At 41.7% G+C, this 24,935-nt stretch overlaps 1 protein-coding gene across 1 annotated transcript; it reads left to right on the top strand.

The window, feature by feature from the left end:
- Positions 1-1,673: 1,673 nt before the first annotated feature.
- LOC139265167 (endothelin receptor type B-like) lies at positions 1,674-24,541 on the top strand. Its single transcript, XM_070882085.1, has 7 exons — positions 1,674-2,150; positions 6,216-6,328; positions 9,590-9,794; positions 15,640-15,789; positions 16,419-16,552; positions 20,151-20,259; positions 24,047-24,541. Exons 1-7 carry the CDS (start codon positions 1,689-1,691, stop codon positions 24,194-24,196), a joined length of 1,323 nt encoding a protein of 440 aa, XP_070738186.1. The 5' UTR covers positions 1,674-1,688; the 3' UTR covers positions 24,197-24,541.
- The last annotated feature ends 394 nt before the right edge of the window (positions 24,542-24,935 follow it).

Genomic DNA, 24,935 nt, shown 5'->3' with positions numbered 1-24,935 from the left:
GCAGCCCGGCAGTGGAGAGGAGAGAGGGATTGGATTGGCCTGGGGGTGGTGGGATGGGGGTGAAGATCAGACGCCAGAGAGAAGATCAGGATCAGGAGCAGAGGGGAGATCAGAGGTCAGAGGGAAGATTGGAGGTTGGGTTCAGGGGAGATCAGAGATCAGAAGAATGGTGGGGGGGTGGAGATCAGAAGAGTCGGGGGGGGGAGATTGGGAGATTTGGTGAGAGATCGTAAGAGTAGGAGGGGAAATCGTATGATCGGAGGAGACTAGAAGAGTCGGGGGGGGGGAGGGAAGGGGAGATCAGAAGAATTGGGGTGGAGATCAGAAGAGTCAGGGGGGATGTCCAATCACATGGTGAGGGGTGGTGAAGCAGGTAAACTGGATCCAGCAGGTAAGTGGAAAGGCCCTTACCTTCTGGATCCAGCAGTCCTCGCCTCCCAGAAAATTCAGCTGTCCAGGGTTAAATTGAAATGGTTCTTAAATATGAGGCATACAGCCTCATTATAATATTTAAATTGCCAACCTGCCTCCTGGGAGAGGGTTGGTTGCCCTCCCCCATCCTCCCTCTGTTAAAACTAGAAATGGGTGAGTTGTGAAGCGCTTTGGGACATCTGGGAGCTGAGAAAGGTGCTATATAATGCAACTTCTTTCCTTTCCTTAGGATGAAAGTGAAGGGGGTGAGGGGAAAGTTTCAGGATGCAATTGGTTAAGGAGAAAAGGAGCTTTGGCTTGTCTTTGTCTGCAGCACATTGGGACATCCTGAAGTAGTGAAAGGTGCTCTATAAATGCAGGTTGTTTCATAATATGAAAACACTGCAAGCACTTAATATGAAAAGTACATTCATAATTTGCTCATTGGTTTTAATAATGCAGGGCAGAATTCACTGTTGGTACAAAATGTTAAGAGGAAAATGCAGCAGAGCATGAAAGCAAAGTGCACCAAGACACTGAGTGGCAATTACACTGGCCCAGAACAAGTTGAACCAAAAGGTAAAACAATGCCCACATTTAATTCATTCCTACTGTGGAAGTTAGTTAAAAATGAGTGTGGCCAGGAGTGCCTTACAATTGGATTTCGAAGTCCACAACTCAGAAGATGAACTTGCAAACTTTTGCAGTGAACAATTGTGAGTTCTTCAGAGCCTGTGTGTTTAAAGATTCACTTGACCGCTACAGTGCGTGGCCGTGTTAGTCTCCACGATTAATCAGTGCTACTACCACCACAAGTTAGAAAACCTTCTGATACTTTATCAGCAGATGTTCAGCACCAACATATTACAAAATATGATCATAATTATTGGAAAATGTAAAATGAACCCCAAGAAGTACAAAATCTCATATTTTAAGTGAACTGATCTTGTATCATTTATAGTATTTGACAGGCAAGCACATCTGTGAATATTTGGAGGTACACTGCTCTAAAAAAAAAATGGCTCCAAAGGAAAAAAGAAAAGCCAGTAAAAGCACCTCAGCAACCCTGACAGAAACATTCCAGTTTCAGATTTTTTTCCCCAAAAATAGAAGTTAAAGATGAAGTAAGAAAGTCAATTGTATTTTTTGTGTGATCTTATTTTTGTTCTTTGTTCTTCATTTATTTAGCTTCCTGTTGAAGACGACTTCTTCATCGTTGCCATTTAACTGCAAATCTATCAGTTACTTGTGAATCTGTGCCTGATTCCAATCACTAAATGGCTGTAGCGAACACTGTGCTGTTCCTCACTCTTCTACTAAACTGTCAGATTGTCATTACTCATGGGCAAGAAGCATCTTCCAAAAATACTTCCAGTAGGAACTTTATTACAGAAAATCTAAAGCCAAACAAAATTCCTACTCCAAGCCCACCAAGACCTAAAGCTGTACTGCCCTATACGGATGGATATCAAAATACTGCTATCCCCTCGGATAAATCAACTGGGCCTTTATCTCCTCCTATGTGCATTAAACAGACAGAAATACTACATGCTTTCAAATATATCAATTCTGTGGTCTCCTGCATGATCTTTGTGGTGGGAATCATTGGAAATTCCACACTGCTCCGAATCATCTACAAGAACAAATGTATGAGAAATGGACCGAATGCTTTGATCACCAGTCTTGCCCTGGGAGATCTGCTCTACATCCTTATAGACATCCCAATTACCGTATATAAGGTATGATGGATATCAGAGAAGGAGCAAATAGGCTCTATCAAGAAAAGGCTTGGCTCTTTGATAGGTGGGGAGAATGAACAAGCTTTACCATGAGAAGGCCAGACTTTATTGGGTAGATAAAGTATCTTATCGAAACGTATAAGATTATGAGGGGGCTTGACATGGTGAATGCAGAGAGGATGTTTCCACTGATAGGGGAGACTAGAACTAGAGGGCATAATCTTAGAATAAGGAGCCGCCCATTAAAAACTGAGATGAGAAATTTCTTCTCTCAGAAGGTTGTGGATCTGTGGAATTTGCTGCCTCAGAGAGCTGTAGAAGCTGGGACATTGAATAAATTTAAGACAGAAATAGACAGTTTCTTAAACAATAAGGGAATAAGGGGTTATGCAGAGCAGGCAGGGAAGTGGACCTGAGTCCATGATGGGATCAACCATGATCGTATTAAATGGCGGAGCAGGCTCGAGGGGGCGTAAGGCCTACTCCTGCTCCTATTTCCTATGTTCTTATGTTCTTATAAGGCAGTGTAGTCCGGGAATGGCCAGGTTCTACCAGAAACAAGCCGAGCTGTTCTGTGGGAGGAAAGGAAATTGGCTAGAGTGTGTTTATTGTGGAGGGGTAAAGATTAAATGCTAAAGATATAAAATAATGAGACTCCAAGAAGGATGAGGCTCTTTATGGAGGAAGAATTAGACTATTTGGGGGAGGAGCAGGACCAGAACTGATTTTAAAAAAAAGTTAGACTTCATGGAAAAAAAGTATCAGGAAGAAAAGAAAGATAATAGTATTAGGAGAGAAGAACTAGGATCTTTTGGGAAGAATAATCAGGCCTCATTAGGAAGGAGAAATAAGCATATTTTAGAGAAAGTGATATGGCTCGATCAGGGAGCAGGATCAGGCTCTATTACACTGGCTTGGAGTAAACTAAAGCAGAGGTTGCAAAAGAATGTAACTGTACAAAGCCCACAAAAGTTATCTACATAAATTACAATGTTGTACATTATGAAAACAAGAGCCATAACAAAAACCATTCTGCAATACAACCCAGTCATATATATGAAATACCAGTTGGAATCAAAATCAGCACATCTCCATGAAATGGTGAGAACTTAAGTCAGATCACAGTGGAATTGTGTTGGGCTTCAAACTAGCTGAACTAAAGCCAATGGAATGTGCAAAGGCTGTTCAACCCACTGAGCTAATTCCTCAGACCAAGCAGAATCCACTGGTTAACTAGAGTTAATTGCTTATGTATCTGGAGTCAGCTATAGTTAACACTAAATTGTTGACACTGTCAGTGAATATTATTGATAAATCAGAACCATGGCCTGGCTGTGTATTAAGGATTTCTTAGTAATGCAGATAAACACACAATTAATTCAGGATTTCACTCCTACGTGTCTCACCATACTTTGTCGCCAACGGCTTCTCCCTCTGTGATGTGGTGTTCCATGCTGAGTTCCCTTCTCATCATTTACATGCTACCCTTGGTAACATCCGATTACATGGGATCAGCTTCTATATGTATGTTGTTAACACTCAGTTCCACCTCATTTTTGACCCCCAGGCTGTTGCCACTCTCTCCAATTGCCTATGCAATATTAAGATTTGGATCTGCTGAAACCTCCTCCAATTATATGTCAGCAAAATGGAAGCTATCCTCTTCAGTTTCCACAGGCACCTACATGCTTCTCTCCTTCACTCCATCAATCTTCCCAGATGCCAGCTCAGGCTAGGCTCAGAGCTGAGAACCACAGTGGTCTGCTTGATTACAAATGTGGCTACCTCCCCCAAATCCTATCTGTTTCTGAAATTATTTTATAATTTCCAAAGACTGCCTATCCCTGACTGCTGTCAAAAATCTACTCCACACCTTTATCACCTCAAGACTCGAGTCCACTCTGACTCTAATCTCTTCCAGTTGTATATTCCTGTACGCATCCTGAAATAGGGTTATTCCTCCTACCCCACTCCTTCTGCTTCACTCCTTCAGCAACTAAGCCTCCATCTTCTGGAACTCTTTCCCTTAATACATCTACCTTGTCACCTCCCTGGGCTTTCAAACACCTAATAAAGGCTCTTTTTTTCAACCATGCTTTAGCCTCAAAGACATTTCTCTTTTGGGATTGAATGTATTTTTAGAAGCAAGTCTCACTTGATTTATCAAGACACCCTGGTTAAAGAAAGAAGCAGTAAAACCTGTTATTCTGATAAGTAAACTATTCAATGAGACTTTGTCAGCTGTCCCTCACAATATTAATAATGAATATCAAAGCGGGAATAATCCCTGTTCCAGTTACAATGCTCCCTCTAAAAAGCATCTAGAATCTTTGCTGATAAAGCCTCCGATGGTGCAACTGGGTTAAGATCCTTTCACGATTCTTAAATAAAAAACCTTTTTTTCTTCAGTCTTTAAAATTTATTTCCTTTTGCACCGACGTTTGAAGAACATTGACAAATACAATGCCAAATGCATCCTCACTATATTGAAAACAGACTCATCAAACCATATCCTACTCTAACTCATTCTTTTCCAAAACCTTACTTTCCTCAATATTCCCTTCTTCCGATAATCTACAGGATTTTAAAACCCAAGTTAGACATATTACTAGAACCAATAAAATCTACTCATTTCAGCCCTTCTATAATGGCCGTAGTGGTGGCATATGGTTGGGAAAGAATAGAATTTTGTTTAGTTTGAAAACTAGGCTGAACCCAAATTCCAAGCAGATATTGCAATTCCTAAACACGGAGCTCATAAACTATATCATTGTGCCCCCAGGGTTGATGTTGTCTAAGTTTTGAACCATCTACAATGGCAAAAAGAGTATTTTCTGATGTCCAGGATATCAAGGTGAATAGAAGAAGCAAGATTCATGTCAATGATATATAGTTTCTCTTATTAAGATCCACTATCTCCACCGCTTGATTTAAAAAAGATCATTCACCCCTTTTGGATTACAAAGTAAATTGCAATACGACCAATACCAAATCCAAGCTGTTTCCCAAAGTACTCACATTACCCATTTGAATGAGCATCATTGAGTTGGTAAGTTGCTGTGGAAAGTACTGCAGATAAGATAGTTCATATCAAAAAGTTAAAGTAAATTTTTGAAATTGAAATGTAAAGGATCTCTATCTTGTCAAATAGGTCATATGCTGAAAAACTGCTGTTAAAGTGCATTGAAACAAACTTAAATACGTTTTAGAAAATGAACTAATTTCTAGTTGTTCCAAATTGTTTATATTTGCATAAAGTTTCATTAAATCGCTCCCAAATCATATAAACTGGAGAATAATCTTATCTGCAGAACTGGTAGTCATCAACCAAATGGTATGTAAGCAGGTTATCCTCCTGGGAACGCAAATAGAAGATCTCCTCCCTCGAGTTCTTACCTATATGGAGAATTTCCCCTTATGTACTCCTCTTACATAGAAAATCCTGCTCATGGATATACCTCACACATTGATACCTTCCTTGTGGGAACTCCACATAAGGCCTCTCATCTGAAGAGAGCAACTTCTCCATAGGAATACCCAAGGAAAACTCTCATGTGAGATATCTCCTCTGCTGAGTACTCCATCCTTCTTATATCCACTCGCAACAACATTAGATTGGATGTAAAACACAATCAAACAATATTTGCCGATCAATGTGAATCTTAGATTTACCCCCTTCCTCTAGATTTTGTTAGTTTTCCTTCACTTTATGGGGGATCAGAGGCAGACATTCTCTTCCAAGACTGCCAATGATGCTCTACATGTAACTATTTGGAGATGTGTAACATTTGTCTTGGGTAATTTATCATCTGATTGTCTTTCCATCTAACCCCAGGACAATTCAGCCAAGACTGAGAATGTTGTAAATTGTGGGAATGAAGCCATATAATTCATAAATCAGCATGGTGCCACTGGCAGTGTCTTGAATATTATGGGGCAAAGCTTTTCATGTGTTATGACTATTTATTCATTAAAAAAATATAATTATGAATATATTTTGTTCCATTATTGCATGTTTCTAATATCTTAATAGCATTCAATTTCTGTTGCTTTTGTTTTAAATAGCTGCTGGCTGTAGACTGGCCTTTTGGAGTTGAAGTATGTAAGCTTGTACCATTTATCCAGAAGGCATCCGTTGGTATCACAGTCCTCAGTCTGTGCGCACTGAGCATTGACAGGTAGAAAGAGCTCTCAGGCACTATTATTTTATTTGCACCTTATTCAAACAATTATCGAGCGAAATATGTGCTTATTACTGTGATGATCAGTTGTTTCAACAGTTTTTTACTGAATTAAATTAAATCACTACCTGCTAAAATGACTAACAGCTGTTGCCTAAAAGGTAATATAATGAACAAAACCTTTCCCTGGATTAAGTAGCCACTCTTAGCAACAGACATTAGCATTATCTGATTGGGATTAGGACAAAATATTTAAGTATTTTCACCCAATATACTATCATTGCTAGCCTTAGTAAAGACACTGGGCTCATTACCAAAGGTGCCATGCTATTGGTCCACCTCATAAACTCAACAACAGTAAAATAAAGCACTCACCCTTAACTCAATGCCAGATTTACTTTCAATTTCCTGCAACCAAATGTAATAAATGATTTTTGGAGCATACACTATTCATTTTTTATAAAGTTCTCTGAAAGCACTGAGAAATAGTAAAGGGGATTGCATGATCGTCACTGATGTTGTGAATGCATCCTTGAACATATTATGCCAAAATTCCAGTCACCAGACATTTGCTGAACAGCAACACTCTGTTCCAGCGTACACATTTATTTTAGAAAGAGTGGTGAAGACTAAATTTGCAACCCATAACGAGCCACTGTGGACTGGAAAATGAGATTATGTCATCTTTGCTAAGGATTTGCTATGACCTCCTGACTGTCAGCTGGTTTGATCATGCTCAGATGCCATAACTTAATAGCAGGTGTTGCATTATGCATGAAGGCATTTCATACACTGCAGGAACATGATTTGTGTCTTCAACATTGATCTTAAAGTGGCATCATTTCTATCGCAAGTTCAAGCCATGGAAAAGTCAGAAGCCACAAAAACCATTACAACCACAATGAAAATGTTCCCATTGTAATCTATCACAGCATGACTTTTCCAAGCATTTATTATATAAATGTGTGGTAAATGTGCCTCATATGTGTTTGATTATATTCACTCATGATTATCTGTGTCTGTGTGGATATGTTGGGCTAACACCCAAATACTCATTATGATGGTTAACTGTATATATAAAAGCATACCATTTACTTATGCATGCACATAATAGTACAATATAGTACATACAAGTGATAGTGCATATTGATATATTACTGAAAGTTTTGTGCCTGTAATATAGAATTGTATGTCTGTAATATTGAAATACGATCGATATGACCGGCCATCTTGAGTGTGGGGCAGGCTTGATGGACCAGCTGCTCTTTTCCTGCCTATCAATTTCATATGTTCATAAGACCATGTGGTTAGTGTGGATGAATTTTGGGTACTGGTCAGTATGTCACATGCTTAGCATGAACCAATCATCCCAACATGACACCACATATCAATCAGATATCTAAAAGAACACACAAGGCAGATGTGTTCCTAATTTTTACTTTTAATTTTCACCTTTTCAGCTTCCTTCAGTATTTTATGAAAGCTCTTTGCCTCAGTCTACTCCAGCTCTATCTTGCCCAATCTAACTGTACCTAACCTAACACATCCAATCCCAAATGATAGTCATGTTGCGATCCCTCCCTATCTAACAGCCTTCTGCCTGACTTTAAAACAAAAAATGGGTTGTGCTCACAGCATTCTTGGACACACTCTTATGTACTCTTACCTTTTCTGTACATATAAGGAGAAAGATGGCTTATGTTATGTCCTGTGGCCCATTTGGAACTCACACCCACTAATTCGTCCTCCACATTTAGTGAGTTTTTGGTATGCTGAGTTCATGTAAGTTAGTGTAAACTGAGGATAACGTATACGGAATGCAGGACCTGAGGTGATGATGCAGCTGAGGGATAAAGGTGAGATCTTGTAACTCAAAGTTAGAATGACGTGAGGCTGATCACACTGCCACTGAGCTCAGCAATAGTAATGCAAGGTTTCCTGCAGTCTTCGCATCATGATGTATGTTGTTTTTGAATATAGTTTCCTCTAATAAATCGATTAGCGTAAGACTCTGCATTTAGAACTCACACTCCTAGCACAGAGACAACAGCTCCAATCTATGTCTCTCCTAGCATTTTAACATAACCCTTTGAAAGTCTTCAGGGTTCCCTGAAAGAATGGCGGAGAGCATGTAAAAGCACTGCTCCAACATTGGGTAATCATGCAAGATTTTGGAAATTTGCAAAGTACAGTGAAAAGAGTGGTAACTCCGGTGTGTCTCTGAGAGCAGAGATCCTAAGCACTATTAAAAGCTTAGGTTCCAACTTACAGGAGGCTCTAACTTCTGGTCTTTAGAGGCTAAGGAATTGGCATGGTGGGCACCTTGATGGCAGGCTTCATACTCTTTTATGGTAGGCAAAGTCATTACTCTATGCAGATCCATGATCATCCATGAGAGGCAGCCAGTACCTGGGAATGATAGGAAGACAGACAGATGAGGACTTGATCTCTGGGTGATAACCTTGCCTGCCGCCTCAGTGCACTACAGAGGAAACATGTAGGGGAGAAAAACAGCCAGCCAACACAGACACCGATGTGCTGGTACTAATAACAGGCATCTCATGACCCAGCAGAAGCAGAAATGCAATGTTAAATTTATACAAAAGATTAGTGAGATCACACGTGCAGTACTGTGCATAGTTCTGGTCTCCAGGTTACAAAAGGATTTTCAGGTACCAGCAAAAGTGCAGAAAAGATTTACAAGGATGTTAACAAAATTGACAGGATGCAACTATGAGGAAAGATTGAGCAGGCTAGGACTCTTTTTTTCCTGGAAAAGAGAAGCACCTGTTCTATACATATATTCAGTGAATCAAGAGCTGCGGGTAAAATTCTCATGCATTTACATAATTTTGTAGCACAAGGCCAGTGTACACTAGACACGCTACCTGAAAAACTACCTACAGAATTGGGAGTTCTGAGATGAGTACACCGAGGTCTACACACCCAATTTTATGAGACTTGTGTGCTGCAAGATGGCGCCGCTCCCCAAGTGCTACATGAGGAAATCAGCCCTACAGTTCTATGAGCAGCACTATGGAAAAGCAACTAGTGTGGTTTTTTTTAATCCCATTAATGACATCCACTAGGTTGGTAAATTGCACTAATTATCAGAATCATTCTGCTGTGCGGAAATGATCATGAGGGAGCAGGTCTGTCACTAATACACTGAGCATCATCACTGTCTTTGTGAACACATTTCTCAAAAAGAAAATGTTTTAATGAGAAGCTTTTTGCCTCTTCTGTTTTCTTTTGCAGGTACCGAGCTGTGGCCTCTTGGAGCCGAATTCAGGGGATTGGGATTCCCTTGAGGAAAGCAGTGGAAGTGGCATCCATTTGGGTAATCTCGATTGTTTTAGCAATTCCAGAAGCTATAGGATTTGATGTGGTCTCGATTAAATATCGAGGAGAAGAACTGAAAGTGTGTCTGCTCCACCTATCCCAGTCATCAGTATTCATGGAGGTATGTGTCAAATGTAAAACTCTTCCAAACTTTTATATTAACTTTTAAAGAGAGTGGGTCAAGAAGAATAAGATAAATTAAAAATTTGGAAATGACAATCCAATTTGTATTGGATGTGAATATTTGACTTATTTAGTTCATTGTTACCTGCATTATACAGCTCAATCTGGATGTGGGAGGGAAAGGAGAGGTTCTAAATCCAGGTCCTGAAAGAGATAACCATTACACAGTTCTGACCCAGATACAAGGGCCCCAATATCAACAGGGAGCCGGGAGGCTGAAGGCTGAAATCAACAGAAGAAGCCGGCAAGGCTAAGGACGTGAAGGTCGGCAGGGCCTCATTAGCATATTATAAGGCTGCCTCCCGCCACCAAATGGACAAAGCTGGAAATTGTGGGACCTTGTTGTCGCCTTTCTCTCAACAGTAACTACACTTCAAAAAGTACTTCGTTCATAGAATCATAGAATTATTACAGCATGGAAGAAGGCCATTCGACCCGTTGAGCCCATGCCGGCTCTCTGCAAGAGCACTTCAGCTAGTCCCACTCCCCCGCCCTTTCCCCATAGCCCTGGAAATAAAATTCCTTCAGGTACTTATCCAACTCCTTTTTGAAAGCTGTGATTGAGTTTTCCTCCACCACCCTTTCAGGCAGTGCATTCCAGATCCTAACCACTCGCTGCATAGATTTTTTTTTTCTTATGTCATCTTTTGTTCTTTTGCCAATCACCTTAAATCTGTGTCCTTTGGTTCTCAACCCTTCTGCCAATGGGAACAGTTTCTCTCTATCTACTCTGTCCAGACCCCTCATGATTTTGAACACCTCTATCAAATCTCATCTCAATCTTCTCTGCTCTGAGGAGAACAACCACAGCTTCTCCAGTCTATCCACATAACTGAAGGCACTCCCCAGTGCTGTTAGGGAGGAAGCCCAAGGATTTTGACCCAGTGACGATGTAGGAACAGCGATATATTTCCATGCCAGGATGGTGTGTAACTTGGAGGGGAACGTGGAGGTGATAGTGTTCCCATATGCCTACTGTCCATGAGGTTGCGGGTTTGGGAGGGCCTTCACCACATGGACTGCAGTGGTTCAAGGTGGCTCACCACCACCTTCTCAAGAGCAATTAGGGATGGGCAATAAATGCTGGCCTTGGCAACGATGCCCACATACAAGAGGAAGTTTTGGTGAGTTGCTGCAGTGCAACTTATAGATGGTACACACTGCAACCATGGTGTGCCAGTGGTGGAGGGAGTGAATGTTTAAAGTGGTGGATGGGGTGCCGATCAAGTGAGCTGCTTTGTCCTAGATGGTGTCAAGCTTGAGTGTTGTTGGAGCTGTATTCATCCAGTCAACTGGAGAGTATTTCATCACATTCCTGACTTGTGCCTTGTAAGAAAGAAAAGACTTGGATTTATATAGCACCTCTCATGACCACCGGACATCTCAAAGTGCTTTACAGCCAATGAAGTACTTTTGAAGTTTGGTCACTGTTGTAATGTAGGAAACACGGCAGCCAATTTGCACACAAGCAAGCTCCCACAAACAGCAATGTGATAATGACCAGATAGTCTGTTTTTTGTTATGTTGCTGAGGGATAAATATTGTCCAGGACACTGGGGATAACTCCCCTGCTCTTCTTCGAAATAGTGCCATGGGATCTTTTAAGTCCACTTGAGAGAACAGACTGGGCCTCGGTTTCACGTTTCATCGGAAAGACGGCACCTCCGACAGCACAGGGCTCCCTCAGTGTCAGCCTAAATTTTTGTACTCATGTCCCTGAAGTGGATGCTGGAAAGGCTTTGGGGAGTCAAGAGGTGAGACACTTGCTGCAGAATACCCAGCCTCTGATATGCTCTTGTAGCTGCAGTATTTATGTGGCTCGTCCAGTTAAGTTTCTGGTCAACGGTGACCCGCCCCAGCATGTTGATGGTGGGGGATTCGGCAATGGTAATGCCATTGAATGTCATGGGGTGGTGGGTAGATTCTCTCTTGTTGGAGATAGTCATTGCCTGGCACCTGTGTGGCATGAATGTTACTTCCCACTTCTCAGCCCAAGCCTGAATGTTGTCCAGGTCTTGCTATATGCGGGCATAGACTGCTGCATTAGCTGGGGAGTTGCGAATGGACCTGAACACTGTAGTCATCAGTGAATTTTAATCTACATATAGACTGGGCAAATCAAATTTGCAGTAATAATGTGGAGGACGAATTAATGGAATGTATACAAGATAGTTTTCTAGATCAGTATGTTGAGGAACCAACTAGGGAGCAGGCTATTTTAGATCTAGTATTGTGCAAGGGTTAATTAATGACCTTGTAGTAAAGGGACTCTTAGAGAAGAGTGACCATAATATAATAGAATTATATATTAAGTTTGAAAGTGATTTAGTTAAATCCGAAACTAGGGTCTTAAATCTAAACAAAGCAAACTACGTAGGTATGAGGGGAGAGTTGGTTAAGGTAGATTGGGAAACTACATTAAAATATGTGATGGCAAACTAGCAATGGCTAGCATTTAAAGAATTAATACATAACTTACAACAAATATGCAATCCTTTAAATTACAAAATCCCACAGGAAAAGTGGTCCAACCGTGGCTAACATGAGAAGTTAAATATAGTATTAAATCAAAGGAAGATGCTTATAATGTTGCCAAAAAGAGCAGTAAGCCTGAGGATTGGGAAGATTTTAGAATTCAGCAAAGGAGGACTAAGAAATTGATAAAGAAATGGAAAATAGAATATGAGAGTGAACTAGCACGAGACATAAAAACAAGCTTCTATAAGTATCTAAAAAGGAAAAGATTAGCGAAAGTACATGTGGGTCCCATACAGGCTGAGACAGGAGAAATTATAATGGGGAATAAGGAAATGGCAGAGAAATTAAACAAATACTTTGTGTCTGTCTTCACAGAAATAGTGGAGAACCAAGGGTCTAGGGAGAATGAGGAACTGAAAGAAATTAATATTAGTAAAAAAATAGTACTGGAGAAGTTAATGGGATTGAAAGCCGATAAATGCCCTGAACCTGATGGCCCACATCCTAGGGTTTTGAAAGGTGTGACTATAGATATAGTGGATGCATTGGTTGTCATCTTCCAAAATTCCATGGATTCTAGAAAGGTTCCGCAGATTGGAAGGTAGCAGATGTAACCATGCTATTTAAGAGAGGAGGGAGAGAAAAATTGGGGAACGACAGAGCAGTTAGCCTGACATCAGTAGTAGGAAAAATGCTAGAATCTATTATTCAGGACGTGGTAACAGGGCACTTAGAAAATAATAGTAGGATTGGACAGAGTCAACACAGGTTTATGAAAGGGAAATCATGTTTGATAAATCTGTTAAGTTTTTTGAGGTTGTAACTAGCAGAATAGATAAGGGGGAACCAGTGGTTGTGGTGTATTTGGATTTTCAGAACACATTCGATAAGGTGTCCAAGAGGTTAGTAAACAAATTTGGGGTTCATGGATTTGGGGATAATATACCAGCATGGATTGAGGATTGGTTAACGGACAGAAAACAGAGAGTAGGAATAAACGGGTCATTTTCAGGTTGGCAGATTGTATCTAGTGGTGAACCGCAAGGATCAGTGCTTGGGCCTCAGCTATTCACAAGCTATATCAATGATTTGGATGAGGGGACCAAATGTAATATATCCAATTTTGCTGATGATACGAAGCTAGGTGGGAATCTAAGTTGTGAGGAGAATGCAAAGAGGCTTCAAGGGGATATAGACAGGCTGAGTGACAAGAAAATGACACTGAATATGTGGAGAAATGTGAAGTTATCCACTTTGGTAGGAAAAATAGACAAGCAGAGTATTTTGTAAACGGTGAGATATTGAGAACTGTTCGTGTTCAGAGGAACCTGGGTGTCCTTGTACATGAATCACTGAAAGTTAATGTGTAGGTACAGTAAGCAATTAAGAAAGCTAATGGTATGTTGGCCTTTATTAAAATAGGATTTGAGTATAAGAGTAAAGATGTCTTACTGCAATTATACAGGCCCTAGTGAGACCACACCTGATGTATTGTGTACAGTTTTGGTCTCCTTATCTAAGGAAGGGTATACTTGCCACAGAAAGTGCAACAAAGGTTCACCAGATTGATTCCTGGGATGGGGGGAATTGTCCCATGAAGAGAAATTGAGTAGACTAGACCTATATTCTCTAGAGTTTAAAAGAATGAGAGGTGATCTCATTGAAACTTACAAAATTCTTACAGGGCTTGACAAGGTAGATACAGACAGAATGTTTCCCCTGGCAGGGGAGTCCAGAACCAGGGATCACAGTCTCGGAATAAGGGGTCGGCCATTTAGGGCTGGGATGAGGAGAAATTTCTTCACTCAGAGGGTGGTGAATGTTCAGAATTCTCTACCCCAGAGGGTTCTGGATGCTTAGTCGTTGAGTATATTCAAGACAGAAATTAGTCGAGTTTTGAATACAGGTTGAGCGTCCGAAATCCAGAAACCGCGGTCGTTCCGGATATTGGAACGTCTTTGTCTGGGCCGAGGTAGGTGGGGTTGGGCAGCCGAAATAAGGGGGTGAGGTCGGCCTGCCGAGGTAAGGGGGAGGAAGGGAGGCTGAGGTAAGGGGGAGGGAGGGAGGGGGGCCGGGGCGAGGTCGGGCCGTGCAAAGTCATGGCGGGTGTAGTCGCAGCGAAGTCAGGCCAGAGGTCGGGCTGCCGAGGGCTGGAGGAGGTCAGGCTGCAGGGGGCTGGAGTGAGGTAGGGCCACCAAGGGCCGGGGCGAGGTCGGGCCGCCGAGGCGGAGGGAGTCCGGATTTCAGAACATTTTCCGGTTTCCAGACAACCCCGCCACAGATCGGCCCGATTTCCGTATTCCAGAACATTCCGAATTTTGGAACACCAGATTCTGAACGCTCAACCTGTATTAAGAGAATCAAGGGATATGGGAATAGTGCAGGAAAGTGGAGTTGAGTTACAAAATCAGCCATGATTTTATTGAATGGCAGAGCAGGCTCAAGGGGCCGAATGGCCTACTCCTATCTCTTATAAGAACATTAGAAATAGGAGCAGGAGTAGACCATTATATTCTTATGAACATCCCCACTTCTAACCTTATGATGGAGGGAAGGTCATTAATGAAGCAGGTGTAGATGGTTGGGCCTAGGACACTGCCCTGAGGAACTCCTGCAGCTATGTCCTGGGGCTGAAATGATTGACCTCCAACAACGACAACCATCTTCCTTTGTGCTAGGTATGGCTCCAACCAGTGAAAAGTTTTACCCGTTTGCCAAGGCAGTCTGAACACAGCTCCAATCTGAATTCTGGTATATCCAAGCCTAGCTCCAATCCAGATGTTAGGGTATACTGAATATTCTGTCGATCGGAAAATGAGTAATTAAAACACAAGCCTGATTTGGACAGTGTGGGAGGGAGTGCACAAATGCAACTCCAATCCAGTTAGCTTAGTGGTATATTTGATTTCTTTCTTCCCTGGTTAGGATCAGGTTCTGCTTCTTCTTACATTACATAGTATTTTGCATTTTATTAAGCCTTTTATTAAACCAATATAAAAGTTGAGTAAAATAACCTCTCTGGATCACAAATTGCTTCTGGTGAGATCCTGATATTTCTCAGTAAGGATGGAGCTAGTGTTATTTACCATCGTACATACATTTATTCATCTAAAAGGACCAGGCAATTCCCAACTCGTGTCCAATAAAATACCACAACCGGTGCTAGGATTTCTTTCAAAATTAGATTTCCAATTTCTATTTTATAGAGTGTAAAAGTAGGTCTGTGCTACACGTTGTGGATTGTGCTTATTGGAAAATTTAGGTAACTGTTGTATGCTCATACTATTTGGGTTATTTTTGTTCAGTTCTACAAGAATGTGAAGGATTGGTGGCTGTTTGGCTTTTACTTCTGTCTGCCTCTGGCTTGCACCGGTATATTCTACACTCTCATGACCTGTGAGATGCTGAGCAGGAGGAATGGGATGCAAATCGCTCTCAATGATCATATCAAACAGGTAAGGCATCTATCTGCAACACTCAGGTACATCAAAATACAAGTAGAAACTACCCAGACTAGAGAAAAGTAAGCTGGCACTCTGGAAACAACGTCTCAAAGTCTTGCCGCATTTAGAGTCCGCAAACTGTTGTTCATCTTTACGATGATGCACTTTACACCAGGATCCATAGCTCTATACTTCAGCCTCCTTTGGCCACAGTTCAATGTAATAAACCATGTGGCTAGAGATTTGTTTTGAATTTCAGTAACAGCTAATTTCCATCAAGCAGTAAGTTTTATCAGGCACAGCACTGACAACAGACTAAGTAATTAACCTAATGGAAGGGAGGAGACAATTATCTGTACTATCCAGTACTTTCCTCGCCAGCTATCAAACCAAGAACATTGTGGAAACAGGACCAACTGTGCAATTAATTGAAACGATTAAGTCAACACTTAGTGACTGGGACTGTAACATTAACTGTGCTTTCCCTTCCATAAAAAGAAACATTTTACAACTTATATTAGCTAATGGCTCTCTGCTCAAATGCCAGCACAATCTTACTAAAATGATCTCAGCTATTCTGTTCGAGTAATAGACCTAATAGACTTGGAGAAATGTTCACACGGTTCTTTAACTTTTCTCAGCGACGTGAGGTGGCTAAAACAGTCTTCTGTCTGGTGGTTATCTTTGCTATGTGTTGGCTCCCACTGCATTTAAGCAGAATCCTGAAGAAAACTATTTATGATGAGCAAGACCCCAACAGATGTGAACTGCTCAGGTAAGTTTCTGGTATATTTTAAAATGGCTTCTGTTTTGTGGTGTTCTGTACTATGGATCTTGGTCTTTCACTCTGGTTTCTCAGTTCAGGTATAGCACTGACAACAAACAAGGCGATTAATCAAATGAAAGCAAGACTGCCATTATATATACTACTGCAGTGCCCTCGACTCCAGGTATCAAACAAAGATACACTTCAGATAAGTGTCACACACACACACACTTCCTTCTGCTCTAAATGTTTTAGATACTCGCAATTATTTGCTCTTCTGTCAAAACTGCAGACACCTATCAAATGTACAAGTTGCACACATACTTGAAATTACGTCTCCTGAAATAGGATGCCTCCATTTTAGTTTTCCTTGCTGCAAAGAAAACTGAGAATGTTAAACTGGTAAATAAAATGGGACAGAAAAACACTCCACAAACATTAAACATATTTAAGGATGCACCAGAGGGGATGCATGTGAGCTTGAGAAAAGAGTATGGGACCATCGCCACAATTTTGGAGGTTGCTTGGGAATTGCGCCCGCCAGCACTGACCCCAGTAGTTTGTGAGGCCAGTGGACGAGCTCCCCATTTGCATGGCCCCACTAGCCCCATTATTCCAGTGGTGACTGCCACTATGACTGTGTCTGAGGTGTCCACCTTCCTCATGCTGCCAAACTTATTTAGTTAAATCAGTGTAACATGTCTGTACACGTATTAGAAAATAATGAAAATATCACATTTTCCCACGTTAATGGATTATCTTGCTAGACTTAGAAGCAAAATAACTCCCAACTACTCTCCTGCCTTCTAAACTTCTCACAGCCTTTGCTGGACCTAACTGCCTGTCTGTGTTTGTCTCTTTTTTTAAAATCTTCTTCCATTCACAACCCAAGACCAGAGACTTTCCAAATCAATGTGTTTACAGATAACAGACACAGACTAACAATGTATTTATGGTTTACAAACATGGGGAGAACAAGTTCAATGTCTAGTGTACTAGCATATTAACCATCTGTCATCTCTGCTTTTTTTTCCTAAATGTGTGAAGACATTTAAAAGTAACTAATTTTTCCAAAGTTTTTGTGTAGAAATTGTCAAAAAATCTCAAAACATAACATCCCATAAATTACATTTCTGATTCCTTAATGAGCCTGAGGTTAAATTTTATGCACAGACTCCCAACAAGCTCTACACTGGACAGCTGCATTGGGCAAGTTGGGCGCATCAGGGCATTGTAGGTTTTTCCATGTCCAACAGTATGGGAAGCCAATGCTTAATACACTCAAGCACAACGGTATTATCTGCTATACTGAGTCAACAAACTTGCCTACTCCATTTACATGTTTGAGGGGTGAGGGCACTTGTGTAATCTCAGACAGTCCAGGTTCAATCGAAACTGGACGACGTACCTCTTTAGGGCAAGTATAGCACATTTTGTGGCAGCAGTTTCCAAGTCAAACCGTACATGCAATTCTTTAACTGGATCTATTTGGCACATGTGAAGCAATAGACAGTCAATAAAGCTGTAGTGAGACAACATTTGAAATTATTGTGCTGCTCTGTATATTGCTCTTACAGAAAAATGGAAACATTAGATGAAGAGCAGCAAAAAAACCTAATTTGTTCCCAATGAAAGAGACGAAGCAGAGAATCCAAGGAGGGATGGGGGAGGGGGAGGAATTTTAACAATTTGTTCCGGGATGTGGGCGGTGCTGGCGAGGCCAGCATTTATTGCCCATCCCTATGACCTATGGAATGACCAATCTTACGTTGTGTACTCACAGCCATTAGGATTTGTGAAAAGACTATCCCATAATCATTTAATTTCAGACTCTTACAAACACCAGAGAAGAAGTCTTCATTCAATCTCTTTAGAGTTATTTGGAACCCAACTCCTGAATTGAGGAACAGTAGATTAATAGTATTCGATTAAAATTTCATTAATTGGAAAACGGGTAGGGAACAGCCCACGGCCACGCACTATCATGTGCTGGGAAAATACTGATGTTCAATTGTTAACAATAACTTGTATTTATATAGCGCTTTTAACGTAGTAAAAGGTCCCAAGGCGTGTTATAAGACAAAAAAAAAATGGCACCGAACCACATAAGAAGAAATTATGGCAGATGACCAAAGGCTTGGTCAAAGAGGTAGGTTTTAAGGAGCATCTTAAAGGAGGAAAGAGAGGTAGAGAGACGGAGAGGTTTAGGGAGGGAGTTCCAGAGCTTGGGGCCCAAGCAGCTGAAGGCACAAGCACCAATGGTTGAGCAGTTATAATCAGGAGTGCTCAAGAGGGCAGAATTTGAGGAGCGCAGTTATCTCTGGGGGTTGTGAGGCTGAAGAAGAGAGATGGGCCATGGAGGGATTTGTAAACAAGGATGAGAATTTTGAAATCAAGGCGTGCTTAACCAGGAGCCAATGTAGGTCAGCCAGTACAGGGATGATGGGTGAACGGGACTTGGTGCGAGTTAGGACACGGGCTGCGGAGTTTTGAATGACCTCAGGTTTACATAGGATAGAATGTAGGAGGTCAGCCAGGAGTGCATTGGAGTAGTCAAGTCTAGAGGTAACAAAGGCATGGATGAAGGTTTTAGTAGCAGATGAGCTGAGGCAGGGCGGAGACAGGCAAGGTTACGGAGGTGGAAATAGGCGGTTTTAGTTATGCCACGGATATGTGGCCGGAAGCTCATTATCAGGGTCAAATAAGACACCAAGATTGCGAACAGTCTGATTCAGGCTCAGACAGATGCTAGGAAACGCAGTTTGTGGCGGGGCCTAAGACAATGATGTTGATCTTCCCAATATTTAATTGGAGAAAAGTTTTGCTCATCCAGTACTGGATATCGGACAAGCAGTCTGGTAATTTAGGGACCGTGGAAGGGTCGAGTATAGTGGTGGTGAGGTAGAGCTGGGTGTTATCAGCGTACATGTGGAAACTGATGCCGTGTTTTCGGATGTCGCTAAGCGGCAGCTTTTAGATGAGAAATGGAGGGGGGGGGGCCAAGGATAGATCCTTGGGGGACACCAGAGGTAACGATGCAGGAATGGGAAGAGAAGCCATTACAGGTGATTTTCTGGCTACAATTAGATAGACAAGAATGGAACCAGGCGAGTACAGTCCCACCCAGCTGGAAGATGGTGGAGAGGCGTTGGAGGATGGAGTGGTCAACCGTGTCAAAGGCTGCAGATATGTTGAGGATGAGGAGGGATAGTTTACCGTTGTCACAGTCACAAAGGATGTAATTTGTGACTTTGATGGGAGCCGTTTCGGTACTGTGGCAGGGGCGGAAACCAGATTTAAGGGATTCAAACTGAAGTTCCGGGAAAAATGGGCACGGATTTTGGAAGCGACAGCACGTTCAAGGACTTTGGAGAGGAAACAGAGATTGGAGATGGAGCAGTAGCTTGCAAGCACAGTAGGATCAAGGGTTGGTTTTATGAGGCGAGGGGTGATGGCAGTTTTGAAGGAGAGGGGGACAGTACCTGAGGAGAGAGAACCATTAACAATGTCAGCTAACATGGGAGCCAGAAAAGGAAGTTGGGTTAAGTTATCAAAAGGACATTTTAACTTGCAACACGATTGATTTTTATGTTGGTTCTGTCCTCAGTTTTCTTCTGATTCTGGATTATATTGGGATTAATATGGCTTCGCTCAACTCCTGCATAAACCCAGTGGCGCTGTACTTCGTCAGTCAAAAATTTAAGAACTGTTTCAAGGTAAGTTTGGACTTTAAAATTACAAATCAAACATTATTTTAATTTCACTTCAATTATTTTCTTCTCTATGCAGTTTCTTGCAATCTACACCATCCCTCAAGAGGATGGCAGATAATAGTGACCAACTTCAAGGTCCTGACAATGCTATTCCATAACCAGACATATGGATGCACGTGACAGGACGTCCCTTCACTGGGAGTTTTCAGAATCCATTGATCACCTCAAATGAAATCAGGAACTAGGGGTCATAGTCTCAGGATAAGGGGTCGAGCATTTAGGACTGAGAAGAAGAAAAATGTCTTCACTCAGAGGGTTGTGAATATTTGGAATTCTCTATTCCAAAGGGCTGTGGATGCTGAGTTGTTGAGTAAATTCAAGACAGAGAACGATAGATTTTTGGACTCTAAGGGAATCAAGGAATATGGAGATCGGGCAGGAAACTGGAGTTGAGGTTGAAGATCAGCCATGATCTTACTGAATGGCAGAGTGAGGGGCTGCATGGCCTACTCATGCTCCTATTTCTTATGTTAACTTTTCTTAAAAATAGGGCAAACAGTTAATATTCACTGTGGGACAGTGCATGTGACATACACCATAAAAGTGGTTTATGTTGGCAGATCACCAATCACAACGCCACTTCATATTGCCCTTGAGAATGCAAACAAGGTCCTTGCCTTGTGGATGGATGTAACACTTTGGTTTATAGGCGGCAATATCTTCCTCACACCAAGGACCCTCTGCCTGGTTATACATTCCATCACCATCCCCACACAAACCACTGATCAACGGCACAGCTCTTATTGCTAAGTCACATAGAAACATAGAAATTAGGTGCAGGAGTAGGCCATTCGGCTCTTCGAGCCTGCACCACCATTCAATATCATGGCTGATCATGCAACTTCAATACCCCATTCCTGCTTTCTCTCCATACCCCTTGATCGCTTTAGCCGTAAGGGCCACATCTAATTCCCTTTTGAATATATCTAACAAACTGGCCTCAACAGCTTTCTGTGGTAAAGAATTCCACAGGTTCACAATTCTTTGAGTGAAGAAGTTTCCCCTTATCTCGATCTTAAATGGCTTACCCCTTATCCTTAGACTGTGACCCCTGGTTCTGGACTTTCCCAACATCGGGAACATTCTTCCTGCATCGAACCTGCCAATCCCGTCAGAATTTTATATGTTTCTATGAGATCCCCCCTCATTCTTCTAAATTCCAGTGAATATAAGTCTAGTCAATCCAATCCTTCTTCATATGTCAGTCCTGCCATGCCAGGAATCAGTTTGGTGAACCTTCACTGCACTCCCTCAATAGCAAGAATGTCCTTCCTCAGATTAGGAGACCAAAACTGCAAACAATACTCAAGATGTGGTCTCACCAAGGCCCTGTACAACTGCAGTAAGACCTCCCTGCTCCTATACTCAAATCCCCTCACTATGAAGGCCGGCATGCCATTTGCTTTCTTTACTGCCTGCTGTACCTGCATGCCTACCTTCAATGACTGATGTACCATGACACCCAGGTCTCATTGCACCTCCCCTTTTACTAATCTGTCACCATTCAGATAATAATCTGCCTTCCTGTTTTTGCCATCAAAGTGGATAACTTCACACTTATCCACATTATACTGCATCTGCCATGCATTTGCCCATTCACCTAACCTGTCCAAGTCCCCCTGCAGCCTCCTAGCATCCTCCTCATAGCTCGCACTGCCACCCAGCTTAGTGTCATCTGCAAATTTGGAGATATTACATTCAATTCCTTCATCTAAATCATTAATGTATATTGTAAATAGCTGGGGTCCCAGCACTGAGCCCTGCGGCACCCCACTAGTCACTGCCTGCCATTCTGAAAAGGACCCGTTTATCCCAACTCTCTGCTTTCTGTCTGCCAACCAGTTCTCTATCCACGTCAATACATTACCCCCAATACCATGTGCCTTAAATTTGCACACTAATCGCTTGTGTGGGACCTTGTCAAAAGCCTTTTGAAAGTCCAAATACACCACATCCACTGGTTCTCCCTTATCCACTCTACTAGTTACATCCTCAAAAAATTCCAGAAGATTTGTCAAGCATGATTTCCCTTTCATAAATCCATGCTGACTTGGACCGATCCTGTCACAGCTTTTCAAATACGCTGCTATTACATCTTTAATAATTGATTCCAGCATTTTCCCCACCACCGATGTCAGGCTAACCGGTCTATAATTCCGTGTTTTCTCTCTCCCTCCTATTTTAAAAAAAGTGTGATTACATTAGCTATCCTCCAATCCATAGGAACTGAACCAGAGTCCATAGAATATTGGAAAATTACCACCAATGCATCTACTATTTCTAGGGCCACTTCCTTAAGTACTCTGGGATGCAGACTATCAGGCCCTGGGGATTTATCGGCCTTCAGTCCCTTCAATTTCCCCAACACCATTTCCTGACTAATAAGGACTTCCCTCAGTTCCCCTCTCGTATTTTCGGGAGGTTTTTCGTGTCTAACTTAGTGAAGACAGAACCAAAGTATTTGTTCAATTTTGCCTCTCCCCTACTCTTCGGACACCAACTTGTCCATTAAGCACCCCACCGTCTTCCACTCAAAATCTTTGTCATGTACTGCCTCCCACGTTCCATGTTGACTCTTTTAATGAGATGTACTCCCTTAGCCTCTGCATCAAAGCAACTCCTCATTCTTGGTGACTTCAATTTCTACATTAATTTTCCTTATCTGCTCTCCTCCGATTTCACTACCCTCTTCCCCTCACTCAGTCTTACTCTGCACATAAGTTATTCCATCCATAACCACAGCCACCCCTTGATCTCACCATCTCTTGTGACCTCTCTGCTCCCCAGCTCTCAAGGCCATTTTCTGCCTATTTCCTCATCTCCAGTTCCACCCACATCTTCCTTCCTTTCCACAGCCCTGGAAAAAAATTCTCCCACTTGCTCAGTCAATAATTCACTTTCAACTCCCTCACCACATTACATCTCTGCTGCCGTTATCTGTTAAGTTACTCTCATCTTCCACCCTCCATAAATTCCAACTTGTCCAAAACACAACCATCTATAATTCTGTACCACTTATCCATCACTCTCATTGTCACTGACCTATATTGGCTCCTTTTTACCAAAGTATTAAATTTAAAATCCTCATTCTTCTCTTCAAATCCCTATCTCTGCAATCTCCTGCAATTTTATATTTCCCTCCTATACTCTGCAATACTTCAGCTCCAGCCTTTTGTGCACCCAACCACCCTTCACATCATCATTGGTGGCAGAGCCTTGTCAAATTGGCCCTAGTCTTTCAAACTCCTTCCCTAAACTTCTCCTATGCTCTCCAGTTGTGAAAACCATCTCAGAATGCATCTTTTCAATCAAGCTTTCAGTTACCTTTCTCAGTCTCCCCCCGGTCCATGGCACATGTTCACTCTCTTACTCCCTGTAAAATTCCTTGAAGCCTTTTCTACATTAATGGTGCTATATAAATGCAAGTTGTTATTGGATGAAGGTCGGGCTGCTTCCCCATTCAATGATTTCTAATATCACTCAAGCCCTTAGGAGATAACTGTAAGATGCCTCTCGGGAATAAGGAAAAAAATCATACATCTTCTAGCTGTTGGATGAAAAACAGTAAAAGGCTGAGAACATGTTATCTGCCACTTGGACAATAAGGGCAAAAACATGGAAAATGAATCAAAACTTTTAAATATCTTTCTAAATTGGACTTGCTTAGGTTAGAACATGTTGATTGCATCTGTTAATTTCCACCTAATTTATTTTCATATTGCCCACTCAGTCCTGCTTGTGCTGCTGGTGTCAGCGGCCAGTTCTGAGCACACCAATGGACGAGAAAAAACTGACTGCTGTCAAGTGGAAAGCCAACGGCCATGCAAACGGCCTGGATCGGAGCAGCTCGTGCTTCAGTAACAAGAACAGCTCAACTTGAACTTTTTTTTTAAATGTAGGAAAGCACTTCCTGGCTCTCCACTGCCATATAAAAGCGGTTTCATATCTGAACTCGTATGCATTATATTTTGGTCAATCCAATGCAGGTGTCTGTCTGCACAGTGAGTCTTTGAATGTTTGTAGTAATGAAAAAAACAAACGTTTTCTCTCGGGACCCCTACATTTCCATATCAAGCTACATCTTTATATTATCACCCACTTCAATGCTTATTTGCCAACGAGAACATCAAACTAAAAGTCCGAATAGGTTACCATTCTGGTCAGAGACTACTGTGGAATGATGACAAGAAACTGAAAACCAACCTTATTTTAGTAAAGATTTCTAACCATGGGAAGTTTAAGTACTGCCATTTTTCCAAGAAATTGTAAAAAGTCATGCAACTGTAAGTATGGCCTGATCTCCTGGGAGAGACCTTGCTCCTGGAAGTCATGCCCACTTTAACTGAAACCCTTTTATCTTCCCCAACGGCTATCTGTAAGGTTGTATTGCATAGGCATCTACAGACCAGTTATGTTGCAGTGTTTCGGCACCAGATCATTATTATTTTGTTCATGGAATTCTCAATTATATGTGCTCTGAATCTGTACTATACTCATATCCTAGTTCTGTATATTTTGTGTAAACAATCGCAAGAGTTAGGTAGATGTGTGTCAACAATCCTATCCATTTACAAACAGCACATTTTTCAATAAGAAAATAGCCGTTTCATTTGCTGTCA

This window comes from Pristiophorus japonicus, chromosome 6 (assembly GCF_044704955.1).
Source record: "Pristiophorus japonicus isolate sPriJap1 chromosome 6, sPriJap1.hap1, whole genome shotgun sequence".
Lineage (NCBI taxonomy): Eukaryota > Metazoa > Chordata > Chondrichthyes > Pristiophoridae > Pristiophorus > Pristiophorus japonicus.
The sequence above is the reverse complement of the archived record's forward strand: the minus strand, read 5'-3'. Positions and strand labels throughout refer to the sequence as shown.